At 39.1% G+C, this 23,256-nt stretch overlaps 1 protein-coding gene across 3 annotated transcripts in view; it reads right to left on the bottom strand.

The window, feature by feature from the left end:
- LOC145989804 (GRIP and coiled-coil domain-containing protein 1-like) overlaps positions 1-23,256 on the bottom strand; it is a 78,965-nt gene that overhangs the window by 4,878 nt on the left and 50,831 nt on the right. For all 3 annotated transcript variants that reach the window (XM_083125160.1, XM_083125158.1, XM_083125159.1), the window contains exons 8-11: positions 20,618-20,834; positions 17,265-17,403; positions 8,858-8,993; positions 2,142-2,620 (exon numbers count right to left, since the gene is read on the bottom strand). In XM_083125160.1, the coding sequence (XP_082981286.1) occupies positions 2,142-2,620; positions 8,858-8,993; positions 17,265-17,403; positions 20,618-20,834 (971 nt within the window). The remainder of the gene's footprint in view (positions 1-2,141; positions 2,621-8,857; positions 8,994-17,264; positions 17,404-20,617; positions 20,835-23,256) is intronic.

The following is a 23,256-nucleotide window of genomic DNA, read 5'->3' as shown; positions in this document are numbered from 1 at the left end:
GGTGGCCCTGTGTCAATTAGACACCCCGTAGCACTTTACGGTTGCGCTTCTTTTGTAGTCGCACTGGGCCATTGGCAGCGCTTGTTATTATCCATGGTTATTCCCCTTTGGTCGTTACATAGGAGGTGGCGCTAGTGTCAGTTTAGTCGACCCTACTCCTTTATATAAGTATAGCTTGTATCGTTTGCCAAACAAACGGGGGAAAGGGAAAGAAAACATATATAGGGCATAAAGAAAAGGAAGCGAGACGACGCAACTAGATTTCTTATATATAGAAGAAATAATAAAAGAAGTATTTTCCATAATCAAAGAAGAAGCAGCTTATTTCTATAATCAAAAGAAGAAGAAGCCTATTCGATAATCAAAAGGAAAAGAAGAAGCTTTTTCCATAATCAAAGAAGAAGAAGCTTTTTCCATATTAAAAGAAGAAGCCGTTTCCATAATAAAAGAAGAAGCTTTTTCCATATTAAAAGAAGAAGAAGCCGTTTCCATAATAAAAGAAGAAGATTTTTCCATATTAAAAGAAGAAGCCTTTTAAAAGAAGAAGCCATTTAAAAGAAGAAGAAGCCTTTTTGATAATAAAAGAAGAAGAAGCCTTTTCGATTATACATATACATATATTTTTTCTCTGTATTTTGTCAAGTCCTCGGAATATAGATCCGCATTTTACTATATCCTCTTGGCTATAAAACGCTTTCTTATTTGGAATTCTCAAATAAAGAACCTATCCCCCTGAGATTAAGATATCTGTAGCCGTGGTAAATAACATTTAAGTACGTACCCACAAGGGGTGTAGCATGTCAGAACCACGGCATGGACTTTCTCAGAATAGTCAGTAGCAGATGTGAATGGACATCCTGCTCCTCCATTGCGCTTAAGGCGAGGAGGGACTATTTCCCCTAGGTCTTTCTCGCTGGGGCAGCTGCGGATCACTGTAGCCTACTTCTCTCTTTTGGGGGCAGATCTGGCTCTTTCGTGCACTCATTTGACTGTAAACTGTGGCACCCGCCCTCTGGCCCACCATGATGCCACCACTGGCTCTGGCCCATAAAGACCAACCTTTGCCATGAGTATACATTTTGCACGTGACGTAATATTCATATATAGGCTGCGTCACCCACCCCCTTTTTCCTCCCCAGGTACTTTTATATATAGAGCTGTGGCTAAGGTGAAAATGACAATATTACTATCCGGGAATCCTTTATTTTTGATATCATATGAACATCATTGAATTATTGAGATGGGTGATGCCTTCAAATCTAGGTGGTAAAAACTAAGAATAAATTGCCATCGCTTTAAAGCTAACGGTAATAGCAGCACCCCAACCCCTCTGACATCTAAAATTACCCTAGGAGGCACTCTATGCAGCGTTCGTTAATCTAGCTCCTTGAAAGTCATCTTTAGCTCTATTAATGGTGAAATGTAGCTCTTTTATGCACATCAGGTTTGGCAACACTGACAGGATGGCCGTATGAAGCAAGGAGAAATGCATTAGGTTTATGGGACCACTATTTTATTCGTTCTCTCGGGAATATCAAACATCCAATGACATAGGAAAGTACATGGACGGAAAAAGAACATGTTGAACTATGTCATAGTAGTAAGTAGTAGGAAGAGTCGAAACTGCCATTCGATTGGCCGTAACTTAAAGTTGAAGTAGATTTCCCATAAGGAATACATGGGATTCTGTAAATATTTTTTAATTATATTTTTCAAACACCGTGTCTAGCTTACTAATGAACTTGAGAAACAGTTTTCACTTGTAACATGGAGAGAAATTCATACTCTCTTGCATACTAAACCCTTTTTTAAATAGCAGTGCCCTATCTGACGATATTGAAATAAATGCACAACTATTGCGTAATTGTCCCTTTTTGCCTTAAAAATTAACTGGCTGTTTATGAACTTCTCAAACATTCAAACACATCTCACAGCGCTATAACACTTTCCCCACATTGTGATGCTGTTCTTCTTTGGTGCAAGTGGTCCTGCAACAAGGAATGAATATGAGTGATGAAGGGCAAATGTGCACTAAAGCAATGATAAATACACACTCTGTTCACATACATGTGCAGAAAGCAACGGTGAGAAGAAAATTACAGCGAAAGTGTAGATAATTACTGACTGGCCCTTGTAGTTACCTTTCAATATCATTCTTCAGTCGTATGGCCTCCTCCTGATATTTTTCCTCTTTGGTCAAAATGCTTTTCTGAAGCTCCCTCAATGCTGTTTCCAATTGATGCTTCGATTTCCTAAGGTTTGATATCTCGACTTCCTTTCTTGCAATTTCGTGAGCGTAATGCAGCATGTGTCCCTCTCCTTTCAGCATCCCGAACTGGGACAGTGACAGCCCTACCTCATCTACTTCCTGGCAAGAATACCTCCGTTGCCCTTCGTTCGATGCATCTTCGTTTTTCTCCTTTCCCTTGGAAGCTCCTGGAAGAAACATCTGGAAGCTGGTCTTTAGCATCTTGATTTCGGAATCCTTCTCCTCCAGGAGGGAAAACGATCTCTCTCGCTGCTTCTGAAGCTGCTGTTCCAAGTGGGAAAGCTTGCTTCTGAAATCGTTCTCAACCGACGAGAGTTCCTGCTTCGACATCTTCCTCTGTTCTGAAAGAAGCTGCAATGAGAAATAGTTTGAAATCAGATGGTGGTAGAAACCACAGATTTCACACCAAATGCTAGTGTGGATACAGTATTATCATTTTGAAATTATTAGAAAAGAACTAAAGCTGACCAAGGCAGTATTTATGTACGTAAAAAACACTTTTATATGTGATGTTTCCATCCTACATTAGGGTCTTCTTCAGATTAAGAACCAAATACAAATGAAAGACAGGTCCGATGGGAAGATTATATATATCCATGCACAGTACAAGGTCTAGACACAAAGCACATGAAGGTGTCAGTTCTTTTCTGAGATTCTTTATCTCCAGGTATTACTGTCGCAAGATAGGCTACACTGACGTGTAAAGCACGAGAAAGTAATGCCAAGTTAGTACAAAAGGAGCCACAGCTTCGTACCTCTGGTACAGTGCTGGCCCAATTGGACCTTGGTGCGAAGCTATGCCCGATGGCTGAAGCTTGAATGCCTCTAAGGTCGAAGCCATGCTTGAATCGTTTTTAACATGGGTCCCTGCATTCCAAAAGACTCGAACTACGGCACCTAGGAGTAAAGCGGGGGACCAGCAGCACCGAAGTCGGTCCACCACCCCTGTATCCTCCTGCATTGCCCCACTGCCCCAGGGCTTTCGGAAAATAGGCAGGGATACATATGCACTCAGATGCCTGTGACATCTCCTGACAGTATGACTGACAATTGATTGACATGTACCTAGTGAGTCTCTGGTACCATCTCCCTTATCTTTCCCCTCACATCTGGATGTTGATGAATTTCTTATGATCTTTTCCCCCCTCCTCTTTTCTTTCGTTTTTCTTTTTTCTTCCTTTTTCCTATTCCTTCACCTTTCCACTCTTTCTAACACTCCCTTCCATCCTTTCTTGATCTTAAGTTGTCCATTCCAGTTTAAGGTGTCTTCTCCTTTCTTCTAAATTTCCTTAGCCTCCTTCCATTTCCTCACTAGTCCTCTCTTCTACTTCCCTATCCACCTAGCCATAAACCATTCTATATCATGTCCTGTTTCTCTCCTGTGTTTGAATATCACATACCTGTTTGTCTTTAATCTAAAGTCATCCGTATGTTGCTGCAATCTGCCTTTCAGTCTCTTTTCTGTTTCCCCTATGCTTTCACTCTCATTCCGTTTAGTGTTTTTCTAACATGGAAACTTAATTGTGTTACAATTGAAATTATTAACAGCGCAACTACAGTGCCTTGAATAGGTAGTGTGGAAAATGACCCAAAAAACTGGTTCCCGATGCAAATGACAACACAGATGGCAACTAATTTTCTTATGAAAGTAATACAGCTTAGTTAGTTTTTGGAATATATTGTGTAGATTTGTTTGTCTTGAAAGGCGGTATGTGAATTGATGGAAACAGTCATATTTGTGGAGTGGTTTGTAGTCACGAAATGGCATTAATTTGGAAAGAAAAGTAAAATAAAATAAATAAATAGCATGTGCAATACAAGAAGAAACATCGAAATGTGATTCCGGACGTCAGGTGTTGGACTGTATACTAGAGTTTATTTTTCTATGTTATTAGAATATGTAAATAGTATCCTGAGAGATATTTCACACTGAGGCGACAAACCACAAGTGTAGCTTGGAAGCGAGCAGTCGATAATCAATGCAGCCTTTCGAACCGTAGGGACACAAGCTCTGACTGCACCGTTTTTTCAAGGAGATATTAGACCAAATCGGCACACGACAAACAATACGGTAATTTCACACCAAAGCGACAAGGGTTCTCGGTCCAAGGCAGCTTTCAGACCAAAGCGACACATGTTGCTTGGAAACAAGCCAATCAATAACAACGTTGCACACCATAGCGGCATGACGGGCAGCACAAGCCAGCGTTCGGGTAGTGAAATCCTCAAGCGATAAGTATTGGGTGCTGCTTGTCACTTTGGTGCACAATCTCCCTAAGCAAGACATTCATTGCATAGTGCATGCACAAGGGTCTACCAATTTGAACATCAAAACTTTGAAAGAGTGTAGTGGCAACACTGACTGAAATGACGAGATTGAACTGTGTGCAGTAGTCTGTGGCAAGTTATCATGGAGAGATACACAATGCAACAACGCATAGAAATTATATGAATTTACTATCAAAATTCGTGTTCAGAGGAATTTATGGTCAACATAATCGACCGACAAAATGCCATAACTGTGGGATTTGGGCAGATGAAAAGCTGCAAGTGATTCCGGATGTACCCCTTCATACTGAGAAAGTGACTGTGTGGTGTGGTTTTTGGGCCAATGGCATGATAGGGCCTTCATTTCTTGAGGACTGTAGTTCCGTTTCTAGGATCTTTAACAGATACGACGACGCATAAATTAACAATAACAACAATTTATTACTGCCAGACGGTAAGATACAAAGTTGTACAATTTCTATAGTCTTAACCCCAAGACCGCCATACTACCGACACAGACTATTCAATCCCGCATAATGTGAGCATAGTTGCCAGTCTGCAACATTTCCCCCTTTGCGAACATTACACGCAAACAATAGTATTTCTTCTCTTACACGTACATAGCTAATACTAAATTATCTTACATGAATATCCCCTTACATATTTTCTCCATTTTTGATTTAGTCACATTTTTAGTTAGTACATCAGCTTCTAGATTTTCTGAATTTACACGTTGAAGATACACATTTACATTTGCTACATCCATTTTACAAAATTATATTTTCTATTTATATGTTTTGTTCTTGCCTTTACAGTGTTACTTGAGATCCAATCAATTGCTGATTTACTATCAGTTTTAACAATCAGATGCACAGTTAGCAACAGCGAATCTAGCGGCAGCCAGAGAACTACAAACAAAAGATGCACGCCAAGCAATGGTACAGCAAGTTCCAACGAGGATGGTGGCAGTGGCCACTGAAATTAATCAAGAAAGAAGAAAAAACAGCTTCGCGGATAAAAGTGAGTACTAGTTTCTCCGTATTTATATACTACCGCGTCTCTCTTTTCCCAATTATGAACAAACTCCTATGTACAAAAGTTCTTGTCCTTTCAGTTTACAGATACATGGATCACTTTCCAGTCTTTTGAAACCTATTTTGGTAAGAACTTCATTCAGTTTCTCATTCCAACGAAGACCTGATTGTGGTAACCCATACAAAGTTCTTTGTAATTTACACACACTGTTCTTATGCCTATCTTCCATGAACCCTTCTGGTTGTTCCATGTATACTACTTCTCTTAAATTATCATATAAATATGCAGTTTTTACAACATAGAGTCTTACTTTCATTTTGTAATGTGCTCTCACAGTTAACAATACACGTACTGATTCCATTCTTATTACTGGTGAAAATGAAGTCTCATAATCAAGCCCTTCTCTCTCTGTCCGCAACCAACTGCCACTACTGTATGGTGAAGTCACAGCTTCATCGAAAGTTTGTGGTACGATATCTTGTGCAAAATTTGTTTGTTCTCTTACTTTTATCCTCTCAGATCTCTTCACACCCAGATTTTTAAGTTGATCTTCATTTCTTTCCAAATTTTATTTGCGTCTTGTTTTTAACACTTAGTTTGTTTCTCCTTTCTTCCGTCCACTTCTTTTGGCTCCACTGTCTTCTATGGTTAATTCACCAGTTTGTACTTCTTCTGGTGGATCTTCAGGAGTTAAGTCAAGAAATACGTCTGGTCCTCTTTCTTCTACCTTCGATCCATGCAAATGGATTTTGCTGTTGTCATATTGCTTACTTTCCCTGTCTTCATCATGTTTATACTTCAAGTTGTTGAATTCTAGTTGTTCCTCCAAGTTACAATTCATCGGTAAACCTCCACAATTTCTTTCATCAAACACAACGCTTCTAGCTTCATGTATTTGCTTCGTTTTGGGGTTGTACAGCCTGCATGCTTTTCTTCTGGAATACCCACAAATATTTCCTTTTCTCCCTTCGGTTGAAATTTGCTTCGACACTTCCTCGGAATGTATCTGTATGCCAGACATCCATACACTTTCACATGTTTTACTGTAGGCTTCCTTCCCGTCCATCTTTCCATTGCTGTTTATGTGCCACCATCCTTGGTAGGGATACAATTTTTGATGTAAGCTGCCGTTGCAACCGCTTCAGCCCAAAATTCCATGGGTAACCTTGCATCAATTAACATTGTTCTTCCCATATCTAGTAGTGACCTGTTTGCTCTCTCAGCAATACCATTACTTTGTGGACTGTATGGAACAGTTAACTGGTGATCCATACCTTCTTTGTTAAACAACTCTTGAAATTTACTGTTAACAAACTCAGCACCATTGTACATTTTATACAATTGCTAGCTTCCTTTTCATATTGGTTTTTAAATTTTACAAAGTAATCAAATGCTTCATCTTTTGTTTTGAGAAAGTATACAAACACCCTTCTACTGAAGCTACAATAACATACATGTATTTAGCACCCCCAATGACTCTTTTCTATAGGTCCACATAAATCCATGTGTATCAAATTCAGTGGTTTCTCACAAATATCATTGCTTTGTTTAAGAGGGAAGAAGTACAATTTTTCCCTTTGTACATGCATCACACAATTCTAATTTATCTGAAGTTACCTTAAAATCTAAATCTCTTACCAGATCACTGTCCTTCATTTTATTTAAGTATTTTTCATTCAAGTGACCTAATCTTCTGTGCCACATGTATTTCTTATTTTGTACATTACTTTCCAAAGTTAAACATGCATCCTTAATATGACTTACATCTGATCTTACATAAGTTTCTAACGTGTACATACGATTCCTTTCCTTTGTTTCTGCCACTAACATGCCATTTTTGTCAATTACCCTTGCACTATTTTTGGAAAACAACACATCATTATCATAATTCACCAAACCTCTAACTGATAATAAATTCAAATGCAAATCAGGTACATACAATACATCATAAATACACACATCGTGAAATTGGCCATCATTTGTGACTGTTGATACCTTAATGTCACCTTGCACTTTGGCCACCATTGATTTTCCTTCCTCTGCAAGTTGCACTTCACTCTGCACTTCTCTTCTATTTATCGGCCAGTCTTCTTTATTTGTCGTGTGAGATGTACATCCAGAATCTATACACCATACCTGCACTTCTCTTCTATCTTCCTGCATGTTGTATACACTGTAAGCAGCTTCCATGTTGTCCAGAAAGGGTGATGTGAACTGGCCACCAAGATCATGTGATCTAACACCCCCGGATTATTTTCTATGGGATTATGTCAAATCTAAAGTTTATGAGACTAAGCTCCGCACAGTTCATGACCTGAAACGGAAACATCGAACGAACCATTGAGGCTATACCCTTCAATATGTGTGCAGACGTGCTGGAAAATTGGACATTCAGAATCCATTCCACCCACCTAAGCAGAGGAGGACATTTGAACGACATATTGTTCAAAACTTAATGCCATTGTTTGCTCTTCAAAAAAAAAAATATGTCATTGTCGCTTGTGGTTTTTATTGTATCTAATTTTAAAGTTTCGACGTTCAAATTGGTAAACCCTTTAGAATTTCAGCTAGTCTGGTTGTTAGTTGGGACTTTTTTTGGCACCTGTCAAGTGCTGCTGTAAACATCCACTGATAAAACTAACAGATTTGCCAAAGTACTGTTCATTGCACTCACATTGGGCACTGTATACTCCCAGGTTTTCTATGGGAGAGAGTGTTCATTGAGCACACTGGCTATTTTGATGACTGTGTTGTGTGCTGGTTCAATGTCGAACTGCTTAGGGTCTTGGCAAGACAGTTGGGTGTGGTAGGGTGGTAACGGAAAGTATTCCATTTCAATTTATTACTGGTTGTTTGCTGGTGTTGGTTTGGATGTCGGATCTGCATCTCCACTCCATGTTGAGAGTCGATGAACTGTGCAACCATTCTTAGGTCCTGTCTGTAACTTCGTCCCTTAGATCTTCTTCACTTGTGCAATAGGAGAAAGCTCTTGGGTAAAAATGAAGGGTGAATGTATGCTCACTCTAATCACGACCTAAACAAAAAGCTAACATGTGGCTTAACTTTTACTGTGTTTTGTGCTGTATCTAATACAAAGATGTACAGACCATTCTTTCTTCATAAGAACACAGTAACTGGAAGAATTTTAACTTAGTGAGTGGCTCCTGTCTCAACAGACCAGAACATTAAACTGAAATGTCATCCACCTATGCTACACCTAATGTCTAGTAATTATACCATGCATGAGAAGATATAGGAAACTTAATAAGAATTAATGAAACTTACATTCTTGTAATACTCCACTTTCTGATCACATTCGGCTTCCAAATCGTCACTTTGAGCAACCAAATCCCTGACCCTCTCTTGCAAACTTTTAATCTGGCCTTTGAGACTCTCAACCTCAGCTACTTTGTCATCACATCTACAAGAAAATGAAAGCCATCACATTAAATTCTCAAACTCGCATTGCATATATGTCGTTTGCAATCCCAAACCCAAAATTGTAATCAGATGTAATTATTGACAATTGAGCATGTCAGATTGGTTGCTTGAAAACAAGGAGAGATTAAAAAAAGAAAAACACTAAACAGTCAATATACTACTCATACTTACGATTTTCTCAGTAGTGTCTGTTTTAGTGCTAGCATATATATTATATATAATGTGCATATATTGTAAGTGAAAGATATGTGTATAACTTTTTGCTGGCGTAAGATACGTTGGAAAATCCTTCGTCACTTCATTTCTCGTGAAATTCTAGCCTCATTTGATATATCACATCACCCCCTTTCCTTTGAAATTTTTGCGTCGAATTCAATATGGCGGTCAACAATATGCCGGACCTGCGCTCGACACACACTGCTAGGGATCTCCCTGTGCCTAACCTATTTCTTTCATGACCAATTATACCCAGGATAACTCCTTCACATTTTGTAGGGAGTGTTAAGGGACATTTGACTCTTCATAGTTCATGTAATGGGGCTTTTATCAGTCACATAGTTACACATATTATTTTGTATCTTCTGATCCCATTGCAGTCCCAGAATGATTTTTTGGTATGTTTTAGAGTATGGAATGAGGGACCAAATATATTTTTTTCACGACTTTTGGTGATGACATGTTTTGAGATATTCAAGGTCAAAAGTCAAGGTCACGTGACAAAATTATATTTTTATCCAAAGGTAGGCTTGTTATATATCACTGGAAAGCTTATTCAATTCCCTGTACAATAAGCTTTATTTGAGCTTCCTAGGCAAAATAGGGGCGGAGTTACAGCACATTTAGTATAGCTAAGCGGGCTCAAAAAAGGCAATTTCTGCAAACTTTGACCTTGAATAATTTAACAATTACAAGACGCACGAGACTAAAAATTTTCATAGTTACTAAGTTCCATGCATAGTTTCAACTCCCCAAATTTCATGAAAATCGGAGATGGTCAGGTTAAAAATTGCACATATCTGTGTTGATTTGGCATGGAATGACTCGTATATAAGATTGTAACAGGTGACGAATCATGGATATATACATATGAGCCGGAACGTAAACAGCAGTCGACTGTATGGGTGTTTCAAGATGAACCCAATCCAACAAAAGTTGTTCGAGCTCGAAGCACATCGAAACAAATGGTTGCCTGTTTTTTCGGGAAAATTGGTCATGTGGCAACTGTGCCTTTAGAGGAACGTAGAACGGTCAACTCTGAATAGTACACAACAATTTGTTTGCCAGAGGTCTTCGGTCAAATACGGAAAACAAACAAATGCCATCGGATCAATCTTCATCAAAACAATGCCAGCTGTCACACATCTCGTCTAACAACCGACTTTATGAACAGTCAAAAAATCAAATTGATGGGTCATCTGCCATACAGTCCTGATTTGGCACCCAATGACTTCTTCTTGTTCCCGAATGTCAAGAATAAATTGCGTGGACAACGATTTTCGTCGGCGGAAGACGCCGTTGATGCGTTCAAAAACCATATTATGGAGGTGTCTCAAGAAGATTGGAAAAACTGCTTTGACAAATGGTTCGAACGAATGCAAAAGTGTATTGACCATAAAGGAGAATACTTCGAAAAACAATAAAGCAGTTTTCAATGCCAAATTCCTGTTTTTTCATTGTTAGGCTCAAAATATAAATAGTGACCCTCGTATACCGTATATTTCTGAATCCAAGACGAGGTTTTTTGCCGCAATTTCGTGCCCAGAAGTGTGGGTTCGCCTTGCTTTCACGGCATGTGATGTGGAGTTTTCCTTTACTTTACTGAACAGAACCACGAGCTTAAGTACCCTCTGCCACACCTACTGCTTTGGCAGCTCCATGCCTTTGGCTTTAGCCTTTAACTATCGCGATTTGCTTCGAGCATTGTTGTGCAATAGCATGTAGTGAGTGTTGTGGCGAACATTGTTGTGAGACGTTGTAAATTCCACTTTTAAACTTCGTAGTAAAGTGTGATATACTGTACTATACAAAGGTGGTACTTATATGCTATCTTCTTGACTTTATTTTACGATAATACCCATATATGTTTTTCTGTAATCCATCGTTGAAAAATGGGGGGGGGGGGGGTTCGTTTTGGATTCGGAGTCGTCTTGCATTCAGAGATATACAGTACATATGAGATTGGAGGAGTGGCAAGTACATCTGAGGTAGAGGATGAAGTTGCCTGCAGCTGTGTGAATATGAAGGGTACCGACCTTTGTGGCAGAGTGGTCACCACAGCCAGCTATGACACCAGAGGTACCAGGTTCGAATACTGACCTGGGCATGGGTGTGTGTCCCTGCATCAATTTCATCTTATGATCACCCATGATTGGGCAAAACTGGCAGAAAAGCAAAGTAAAATAAACCAAACCAATCAATTAATATGAAGGGTGGAGGAAGTGATGAAAATCAGGCATGTCTTGCACATCAGTGTGTTGCATTTATGGCCAGTGGGGGGGGGGGGTGTTGTTAGGTGTATTTTGGGCCAAGAGTTTCCAAGGTTGGTGGTTGACAGAAAATGACTCTGCCTCTATCTGGAAAGACATCTCTAGTACCAGGAACACTGATTGAACACATCCCACATCCTTGCAGAAATGCTGGGAAAGATCCTACATGTCAGTTATGACAATCCCAACTGATATCTCCCACCTCTATTACCTCTAATTCCAGCCAATATTTCTGACACTTCCCATCCCACTTACCTACCATCCTGCAAACAGTAAAACAATGGTAAAAGCACCTTTTGTTTAATGCCTGTTGGTATCTTCCCCATTGTCTGGCTACATGCAGAGTAATTGGTTGGAATTTATTTGCCGATACTAGCTGATACCTTTCCAGCCTCTTTGGCTTTTGAAGTGTCTGCAGAAATTCTACACAATACTTTCATGGAGTTATTGATTGATTGATTGAGTTAGTGTTTTAAGTCCACTTTATGCACAGAAAGGCTATCGGGACTGGACCTGCAGTTTTTTCATGGAGTCTAATTACCCTGGAAATTATGCAAATTTTGAGGTTCTATTTCTTTTCCACCTGTAGTGTGAAAAACTAAATTTTGTGATTACATAACATGTATTTTAATATTCTGGTATATTTTTTGAGTTTTTTAACCTTTTGGTGCCCGATCGTCTCGATCAAGATGCTCTTAGGTAACCCTCGGGTGCCCGATCGTCTTGTTCGAGACACTTTGTCAAGGTCGTAGTTTTTACGTTATAACTTCGCTATTTTTGGCTAGAATTCAGATTTTCTTTTTTCATATTGTTGTTAACACATGTATTTAACAGAAATTATTGTTGCGAGTTTTTTTTTCATGACAATGGCAGGGGAAAAAGAGACTTCTTTTTTGCATCTTTTTTCAAGGGAAAATTTTTGCCAACAAAGGAAGGCTGGCCTTGTTGTTCTAAAGCAATGCGTTTCCCTCACCCCTGGAAACTGCATTCGAAGGAAGTTTGTTTATCGGTACCCAAGGTCCAAGGTCAAAAGGAATGTTTTCCATGCAGGTGCAAGCAGGGGGTGGGGGAGGGGGAAGAGGGGTTGTTGAAACTGAGTCGTAAGAATGGAAGTTCGAGGCACGCTGCAGAAAAGCTTTTCATCTTGAGTACAAGTGTTTCACAAGGAAAGGTTACCCTGCATTGTCTAAAATTAGAATTTGGAAGTTGCTGCAAGAATTGGCACCCTTTTTCACTCTGTTCTAGCTTTTCCTCCTGGAAGGTTGTGCGTTCGTGAGACTAGTTTTGTGCCCAAGTGCCAAAGATTTTTTGAGTGAAGTGTGACTCTTCCCAAGACTTTCTTATCATCTTTGCTTCGTTCATGTGATGTGTGAAGTGTGATAATGTCGTCTGTGCCTTCTGTGTTCCCAAAGGCTTATAGTCGACCATGGCTGCCCCGAGTGATCTCCGTTCGGACAAAATCCGATATGAGCTGGAGATGGATACAGACTCTGATTGGGATGAAGAAGAGCTTGACATTCCCTCTGATATATCACCAGAATATGATTCTGATGATATGTCGCAAAGACGTTCCCCTTCCCCTCCTCCTGTTCCTGCACCATCCGACTGGCAACCAAAATTTAAAAAAAAAAAAAATTGGAGGGGGGGATTCCCCCTCCCCCTCCATATATATGCAGAATGTGCAAAAATTTTATATCATCTGAATCTGTGATTCATTCCGCGCACAACAGTATATCATTCATCTCTCTAGGGCAATTAGCCTCTGAGCTATAGTCATTTCAATGTAACCCTGCATTTCGCTGAAATCCAAAGCTGGAGACAGTGGCACGCAGGCCTTTCGTTTCGGGGGGTACAACTCGCCTTACATTGGTCGTATGATAATGATGCAAATATTTTTCTGTTTCTTACATGCCAGCGATAATTTCTATGTGCATGTTGACCTTTTCATGTCCTTTTTTGCAGGGAGGGGGGAACACCAATTTTTTTTAAAAAAAAAATGATTTCTTGGGGGATTCCCCCTCCCCCCTCCATATATATGCCAAATGTGCATAAACTTTATATCGTCTGAATCAGTGATTCATTCCGCATACAATGGTATATCATTCATCTCTCTAGGGCAATTAGCCTCTGAGCTACAGTCATTTCAAGGTAACGCTGCATTTTGAAGCTTGAATCAGTGGCATGCTGACCATTCCTTTTGGGGGTACAACTTGTGTTACGTTGATCATATGATAATAATGCAAATATTTTTGTGTTCCTTACATGTCAGCGATAATTTCCATGTGCATGTCGACACTGTCATGTACTTTTTTCTTGCGGGGAGGGGCGAAATCCCCATTTTTCCCGAAATTTTGGGGGTTCTCCCCTCCCCCACCACATATATGCCAAATTTGCATAAATTTTATATAGTCTGAATCTCTGGTTCATTCCGCGTACAACGGTATATCATTCATCTCATTAGGGCAATTAGCCTCCGATCTACACTCATTTAATTCAAACTCTGTATTTTGCTCAAAATCAGCTCGGGCACCAAGGAGGCGTGGAAATGGCCTTGGGCTCCAAAAGGTTAAAGCAAAACTCTTGGTAAATTGATGCATACAGAGTGTACCAAAAGTAGGTGGACAGTTAATGATAAGCTAATATTGTACAAGAGTAGAAGAAACAGTGGGTCTAGCGAAAAATCTGACATAGCCAAAGCGGGAGCTTTTATAGAAACCATAGGGGTATATTTAACAACGGACCCATCTGGGCCCTGAAATTTGGCCATTTTGTGCGATTTTTCACTCCTAGGCTGGGTGTCTAAAATGAAAACCGGGTCCATTTTCAGGTACCTTGGACCTGGCCTAAACATCAGGATAAGGATTTCGGCGTAGTTGCCATGGCAACGTGGCCCTGGGTCACCGGGGTGGATTTTGGAAATGCGTTGGGGAATTTTTTCGAAAATGGCAGCAATCGAAAGGGTATCCCATACAAGTGTGAAAAGTCGAGTACGAACCAAATCGGTCATGGGGTCCTAAAAAGTAAAAAAAATGAGTTTTTTACGTGGCCACCGGTGCCGAAAACATGGGTCACTTTGGGAATTTTTGGTGCAAGAACCGTGACAGATGGGGCAAATCCACTTGGCGATTTTAGAAAGTAAAGGTATCGATCTACCACATGGTATTTTTTGTTTTTCTTATACAGGGTAAGTCAAAATGATGGACCCGATTACAGAAAATTATTCTGTGAAATTTAATAAACATATGTTATTGTGAGACATGCGCTTCGAAAGGTTAACTTTCAAAGTTTAGTTTCCACCCAGTGTTTCCACTTTCTACCACTAGGAGTAAGTAGCGAGCAGCAAGTAGGAAAATGGCGTTGACTGGAGAACAGAGATCTTTCTGCGTGCTGCTTGATTATTATGTGAACAAGTCTGTGATTAGTGTGTAACGGCATTTCCGTACCAAATATCGGAGAGAACCGCCTACGGGGAAGGCCATTCATAAGTGGTATGAACATTTCAGAGATTCGGGCTGCATCTGTAAACGAAAATCAACTGGCCGTCCGTCGACTGGGAAAGAGACAGTGGAACAAGTGCGCACATGTTTCGTGCGGAATCCACAGAAGTCCACCTACCGGGCAGCAAAAGAACTTCAACTTCCACAGAAAACTGTCTGGTGGGTTCTGCGGAAACGTTTACAAATGAAACACTACCGCTTGCAACTATTTCAAGCCTTAAAAGACACTGATTATGCATTGTCCGCATCATTCTGTGCTGATTTATTCGCATTAATGGAAACGGATGGGTTCTCTGAGAGGTTAGTTTACAGTGATGAAGCAACTTTTCACCTTTCAGGGAAAGTGAATAGACACAACGTAAGGATTTGGGGAACTGCCAACACACATGAATTTGTGGAACATGAACATTCAGTGTTCAGGACCATCTCAATGGAGCATTGGAACAACGTTGGATAGGCCGTGCACCTCCGGAGGATCGACCTCTCCTTCATTGGCCACCTTGTTCCCCCGACTTGCCCCATGTGTTTTCTTCATGTGGCGTTTTGTCAAGGATAATGTTTACGTACCACCACTTCCAACAACATTGGATGATCTACGTGCCCGCATCACAGCAGCCATTGCTGATATTGACCGCAACATGCTACACAAGGTTTGGAAGGAGATAGACTATCAGCTTGATGTGTGCCGTGTTACGCGAGGTGCTCACATAGAACACTTGTGATTTGTTTGAAAAAAACTTTTGACAGTTTACCTTTCTTAGCACATGTCTCACAATAACATTTCTTTATTATATTTCACAGAATAAATGTCTGAAATTGGGTCCATCATTTTGACTTACCCTGTATGGTCAATAGAAACAGAGCAGCGCCATTTTGAATTTGGCTTTTTTCGAATTTCAAAGTCACGTGACAGTAGGTGAAATAGGTTTGTGTATACTATAACAATGGTGTTCATTATAACTATGGTGTTTGTGTTCACAGTCCCCAAACGTTTACAAGAAGAGCCCCAGCAGAATTGAGCATTTCACAAACCTCTATTATACGAATCCTGAAATCTATTTGGTTGAAAGCTTATCACTGACTGTCCACCTATTTCTGGTTCACTCTGTATAATTGAAGTGGAGGTACAAATAACAACAAGAAATAGAGCCAGAAAAGTATCAAGAATAAAGATGGATACGGAAGAATTGAGGGAAGTGGAGAGTTTAGTTTCAAATATCTAGGAAGCATAATTGAGAGAAATGGAAGAATAGATGAGGAGGTAAAAGAAGAGAACAAATGGGTGGTGGACTCTATCAAAGCATTAGAAGATAATACGGAACAGGGATGTACCTATAAAATGCAAGAAGGTAATATAACACATGTTATGTATGGAGCAGAGACTTGGACAATGACAAGAGAGAGACAAAAGAAAAATGCAGGCAGTGGAGATGAAATTGTTAAGGAGTATATTGGGGAAGACTAGAAGGGATAGAATAAGGAATGAGAAGATACGACACACAGATTCAGGACAGAATAGATCAGGCACAGATGAGGTGGTTTGGACACATGAAGAGGATATATGCAGAAAGACTACCTGTAAGAGGTTACTATGCACAAGGAGTGGGAATAAGGCCAAGGGGGGAGACAAAGATGTCGGTGGAAAGAGAAAATGCTGCTTACATTTATAAGTACACAGCATGTGGAGAAATTTTTGTTGCATATAGGAATTCTATAGGAAATACCAACAAGACTAAGATCTACAAAATAATAGACGATAAACTCATCTTCACCAACCTTTCCAGTAATTATGATCATATTGTCAATGCACTTTAGTTATCAATCAGATATCTGGACTGCAAGTTTTACTTTGATATTCTTTCTAAAATTAGTGAATTTTAAAAAGTGAAAATTTATTGCAGAAATTCGAAGGAACCATAATTTTGCACAAAATTGAGAATCGTAAGAAGGAAAGAAACAAGTTTCTGAACTGAATCATTTTTGGGAGTGGAATCACAAGAACCGAATCCAGAAGTGGAAGTGAACTGTTGTTCAATTTGCAACTTTTTCTCTTGTAGGCTCCAAAATGCACGTAAATTTCAGACGATCTGCAAAATTCCCTGACATTTCCTTGGCAAAAGAAATTCCATGACATTTCCCTGTTTTCCAGATGCATAGCAATCCTGTTCCTAAATATTCAGATCTTCAACTGCAGTATCAATAAACACACACTACTTCCATGGAGTAACCAGGACAAATCACAAAAGATGATGCATGAAAGACCCATACCTTGAAGCTTTCCGTGGTGTACTTGGATACTGTCTCTTGTACAGCTCAAATTCCCCTTGTAGCTTAAAGTATTCCTCTCTCCAAACAATTTGGTCTCCCCTTACTTGCAGATTCATATAATCTGCATCATTTAACAATCCTAGAACAATATATCATGAAGTAAAAATAAAACAAGACACAAATAGATAAATCCTCAGATGTTTATATATAATTTGATATAAAAAATCAACCAGATATTCATAAACCAACACTGAAACAAGTAAAAAAAAAAGCATGTATATATCTTTCAAAATTCAGTATTTTTTAATTCCATAGGAAAAAAGAATCATGCCAGATTATAATTATTACAGCAAATTCTCTTGCATCACTTAACCTTTGAACAAACCATGAAAAACTAAATTTATTGCATGGAGAAAGTTTCATGTTTCAGTGTTGTACTTTTCTGTTCTTGTGACCAAGAGGTTCAACTACCTTCATTAACTAAGTCATGGCTAGGGACCTTGATTTTTCTGAAATGTGAAAATAATTGTTGCAAAAAAGGGTTTATCATGCACCTCGACATGTCTGAATACATTTTGCATGCATCCGAAATCATCATAAACAGCAAATTTCACATAAAATGCAAATTGTGGCCTTTTTTGCAAATTTCAACACATTTTTCACTTTAAAAAAAAACAACTATAAACACCACAAAAATTCACATTCTTGTGTTTTAGGATTAAGAAATAAATTATGGATGTAGCAGGTGCACATTTTCAAAAATTTTATCATCCCAAAAAACTATGGTGCATGGAATAATTTCTACAGCTATATGAAACCAGGTGTACATTTCCAGGGTTCTAACAGGAGATTGAGTGTGCTCCTACCATCACACGGAAGCTGTAACATCGGTATCCATCACACAAGTAATAATGGAAAAATAACTTCTCAAAAATAGTTTCCAATATCTGAAACTGTCACAAACTGGTAGCTATGCGATCTTCAGATTAAAATACTAGTTTAAAAACACAATTTTGTTATATTTGGCAGAAATGATAGCTAAAATAAAAATGCGATTTTTTTAAAAAAATAACACTGAAAAAAACACTAACACCAAAAAATTAAGGTCATTAGTTATGGTAAATGGGATGGAAGCACAATTTAAAGTTAAAAGCATTACTCGAAATATAACTTCATATATCAGAAACTAATAATGGTAGAATTATGAATCATGCCTCATTTTATTCAATATAGATTGGGTTGTACAGCCATGTTCATAAAGAACACATGTTTTAGTGGTTAGAACAAATTTTGAAAGAAAAATCCAAAACTGTGATTTGAAAGTTGAAAATATGAAAATATTGGCCACCAAAATGAATGCCAATTTCAAAATAAGATTAATTGTATTAAATTCGTAGCACAAACAAGGTTGAAAATAACTTTTTACACAAATACTGGGTATCCCAAAAGTCCGGTCTCATAGGGAAAGTCAGAAAAATTGAAGTAATGATAATTTCTTGCAGGTAAACGAATGTAGATGGAATGGATGCTAGGCATTAAGTTTAAGTTACACTATGCAAGAGAAAGCCGAAATTGTGATTCGGCATGCCTGGACAACGATCTGTGGGTCGAATCTTCAAACGCTTCCAGGAGACTGGTTCTGTGGCAGAAAGACCACGCACAGGGCACCCACGAACATCCACCAATGATGATCACAGAGGACTTGTGGAATGGCCCCCTTGGTCTCCAGACCTCAAACCCTTAGAATTTTCTTTATGGGGGCACGTCCAAGTTCAATTGATGATCTCGATGAAATCATTTGTGCTGCATGCCACACTATCACACCAACAATGTTACACAACGTACAAAGAGCTTTCCATTCCCGTATCCATACCTGCAGGGCTCAAGAGGGGCATCAATTTGAATGCTTTTCCTACCTGGGAAAAGGCTATATTATCATTATCAATATTCAACATTCATCACTTCAAGACTTACGACTTTCCCTATGAGACCGGACTTTTGGAACACCCTGTATATAATAATTACATGTAACTTGAAAAAAAATAATATTTTTTCACCTATCAATTTCAGTAACTCATGTCACCATTCACAAAAGGGTGTTGATTGATGTTCTATCAATTCTATAATAGATCAAGCAATAGTTATGAGCCACAGTAGCTCAGTCGTTAGGGCTTCTGACTACCATGCTAGAAACCTGGGTTCAATACCAGACCGAGATTTTTTTCAACCTGTTCAAGCAGCTCTGGCACTCACCCACCGTCATATAAAGTGGGTATCTAGAGGAAACTCTGGGATATAAAGGCAGCCAGGGGCATGGTGCTGATCACATCACCCCAACCTTTGGCCGGGATCAAGAAATGTGGGGCCCTAACTCCACACCCCCTATACGCCTTCATGGTGTGGTGCAAAGCACAGGGGAACACTTTACTTTTTTTACTTTTTACTAGTTAATTAAGTATACTGTTGTTATATATTATAGAATCGACATAAGGTCAATCAACAGCCTTCTGTATGATTGTTCGCAAGTTATACAATTATTGATATAAAAGGTGAATTTATTGTATTATTTTGTAATACTGTATACTTTTAAGAAGTACAGTAAGTAGCATGGAGCATTCCCATGGATCACACGGGATCAAGAACAAAATGCTGGAATAGAATCAATAAATAAATTGGTAAATAAATCCAATATCGATACATCAGCATCAATATCGGCCCAGTCAGTACCTCCACATTCATAAAAATAACAAAAAAATTCACAATTAAGTTGCAGTTTTAACGAAATATAGTGAAACCTCGGTTTTACGTTTTGAGGGCACCTCAATTTTACGTCTTTTAGGGAACCGAGGTGGAAAAACTTAAAATGCGAGAAAAATATAAAATCAACGAAAATTTCACATTTTGTTGTGTTAGGACCATCAAGATTGAACGTATGATGCAGGAAAACATAAAATCTGGAAATGTAAAATTAGGGTTCCACTCTAGATGATAGCTAAAATTATCAGTATTTTTGCCAAGAAAACAATTGACCAATGGCTATACAAGACTATATTAGCTGATGTAGTTATAAGAAGTTTCATTCCTACTACAGTGAAACCTCGATTTTACGTTTATCAGGGGACAAAGCTTTAAAAAACAGGAAAATGTAAAATCTGGGTAAATTTAATAACATTTTGCTATGTTGGGACCATCAAGAATGAATGTATAATGTGGGAAAATGTAAAATCCAGGAATGTAATATCAGTGTTCCCTCATAGACATTATTTTACACCTTATATGCCACCCTTCAACAACTCCTCGCAAACATGCAAACTTCGTGTACAAAATAATGTTTTACAATACTCTTAACTTACTCTCAATATCAACAGGTTTCTCTGATCGTTCATTGGCTTTCTTTAGAAGACTTTTCAAGTGACTGATTTTCTCTAACAAAGTCTGGATGTCTAAATTCATGACTTCTTCTTCTTCTTCATCTCTTAGGTCTTGTTCCAGCTCATCATTTCCAGCTGGAGTGGTTTTCACGAGATGCACTCTGCTGCTATTTTCTATGTCTAGATGAGATATGTGCTCCTGTGAATGGAAAAATATACATAACTATAAAAAAAAAACATTGAAAATAATTCAAATGGTATGTACTCACCTTGGGACATTGCTGTAAGTTTTAATTCTGTGTGCTGCCATGTTCACTTGGCATCTTCAGGGATATTTTTTTTAAAAATAGGAGCACTTGCATTTTGTAAAAATAGACTAAGTTTCACTAATGTTGATGATTGAATGAAGGAAAACTATCTTTCAATGATCACAGATCAAGCTGATTTTGTCTTATTTCGTAGAGGAAATATAAACACATAAAAAAACCAGAATCATTGCCAGTAACATAGAAATGATCTACTTTCTATTGAAATGATCTTTGAAATGTAGTTTTCCTCTCACCAATGTAAGGGAAACTTAGACTATTTTTAATTGACTGTGATGCTGAGAATAAAATAAACTAGGTAAATGATGAAAATAAAGTATAATTTTATTAAACAAGCTTAAGGCAATATAGGTAAAGTTAGTTCCCCATGCCATGATGGCACACTTAGGGGATGCGGGGGTAGGGCCCCACACGTTCTCGATATCGGCCATTTGGAATCAGCACAATATTTTTTTTAACCCCTTGAGTGTGGGTGGCAATATACGCCTTCAGCATTGTGCTGCTGTAGTGCAGAAGGCATATATACAGGGTGTCCGGCTTAAAAGTGTAATAAAAGAAAAATTAATAACTTGAGAAGTAATTGAGATATTTATTGGCAGTTTGCTTCTACAAGTATGTTAACTCAAAATTATTTTTTACATACCTAATACACATCGATATGTGCACCATTAGTGGCACGACAGACATTTAATCTGTATTTCACTTCTCTCCAAGTGTTTTGCAGCATTGCAGGCGTAACATTAGCAATAGCTGCACGAATGTGATGGTGTAGATCTGGTAGATCACGAACTGGTGTCTAGTACACTTGATTCTTGATAAAACCCCACAGAAAAAAATCTAGTGGCATAATGTCTGGGCTTCTAGGGGACCAAGCAATCCATGGACTACCTCTCCCAATCCAGCGATCTGGGAACTCATGATCCAAGAAATCCCTCACAATGTTCGCAAAATGGCATGGTGCGCCATCTTGTTGAAAGATCACTTCACGAGGAAGTTGTGGCACAACACACAACATACAGCTCCAACATGTCGATGTACGTTCTTGCATTAACTGTAGGCTCTGCGAAGAAGAATGGGCCTATAACACTGTCCTTCAACAATCCACACCACACAGTCAGTTTCGGAGAGTCACCTTCCCACTCCCATCACTACGTGGGGGGGTTCACTTCCCCATATGCGGCAATTGTGCATGTTTACCTTGCCGGAAGTGTGAAATGTAGCCTCGTCCGAGAAACAGATGAAATCGAGGAATGCCTCGTTTTCATCAATATTTGCCAGAATTGTCTCTGCGAAGTTCTTCCATCGTGGCCTGTCCTCGGGCTTGATTTTGTGACGAAGCTGCATTTTGTTTTCCCGTAGGCGCAACCTTTTATGGACGACATCCTGTACTGTCGAACGAGGTAACTGTAACTGCCTACTTGCTTGTCGGATTGACTTACGAGGGCTCTGCTGGAAGGACGCTCGGATTAATTCAACAGTAGCCTCTGGAACTGCGTGCTTGGCATGGTGGCCCGACATCGAAAGCAAACTTCCAGTTTCCCGAAGCTGCTTGTCCCACTTCTTGATTGAAATGTAACTGGGAACATCGTCGGTTGGTTGCAGTACATAATCAAGCCAAAAACGACGTTGTACTAGTGTAACAGACTTTAGTTCCGCGAGAGAAAGCACACAGAACACCTTCTGCTGTGGAGTCCACATGGCTACTGACACGCGCTTATACGTGAACAAAGCAGTTACGTGCAGGCGCACGCGGTACCAACTGCCACAAGCATACGTAAAAAAACATTCTGAGTTAACATACTTGTAGAAGCAAACCACCAATAAATATCTCAATTACTTCTCAAGTTATTAATTTTTCTTTTATTATACTTTTAAGCTGTACACCCTGTATGTATGTATATGTGTGTGTGTGTATATATATATATATATATATATATATATATATATATATATATATAGGAATAGGGTTAGAAATGGTGCCAGAAGGGCGGATAAATACAAATAATGAAGGAGACAGTAAACACTTACCACACGAATAGAAATAATTCAATATTTCGCGATCTGAGTCGCATTTTCAAGACGGTAGATAAAAGATCGACGACACTTGGAGTAGAGGCACAGAATACTGACCGTAGCGTCTCTACGGTCAGTGTTGCCAGAAACAGTTGAAAGGAAACACGAAATACTTTAGCCAGTGTTTACTGTCAGGTGGGTGGGTAGTTTCGGGGAGGAGAGGAAAGAGTTACTGGTTGGCTAGGTTGAGTCCGGGGGGTATAGTGGCGTGCATGCCTGCTA

The sequence above is a fragment of the Lepisma saccharinum genome, chromosome 7 (genome assembly GCF_977018435.1).
Source record: "Lepisma saccharinum chromosome 7, izLepSacc3.1, whole genome shotgun sequence".
NCBI lineage: Eukaryota > Metazoa > Arthropoda > Insecta > Zygentoma > Lepismatidae > Lepisma > Lepisma saccharinum.
Note: the sequence above shows the minus strand (reverse complement) of the source record. Positions and strands in the feature narration are given on the sequence as shown.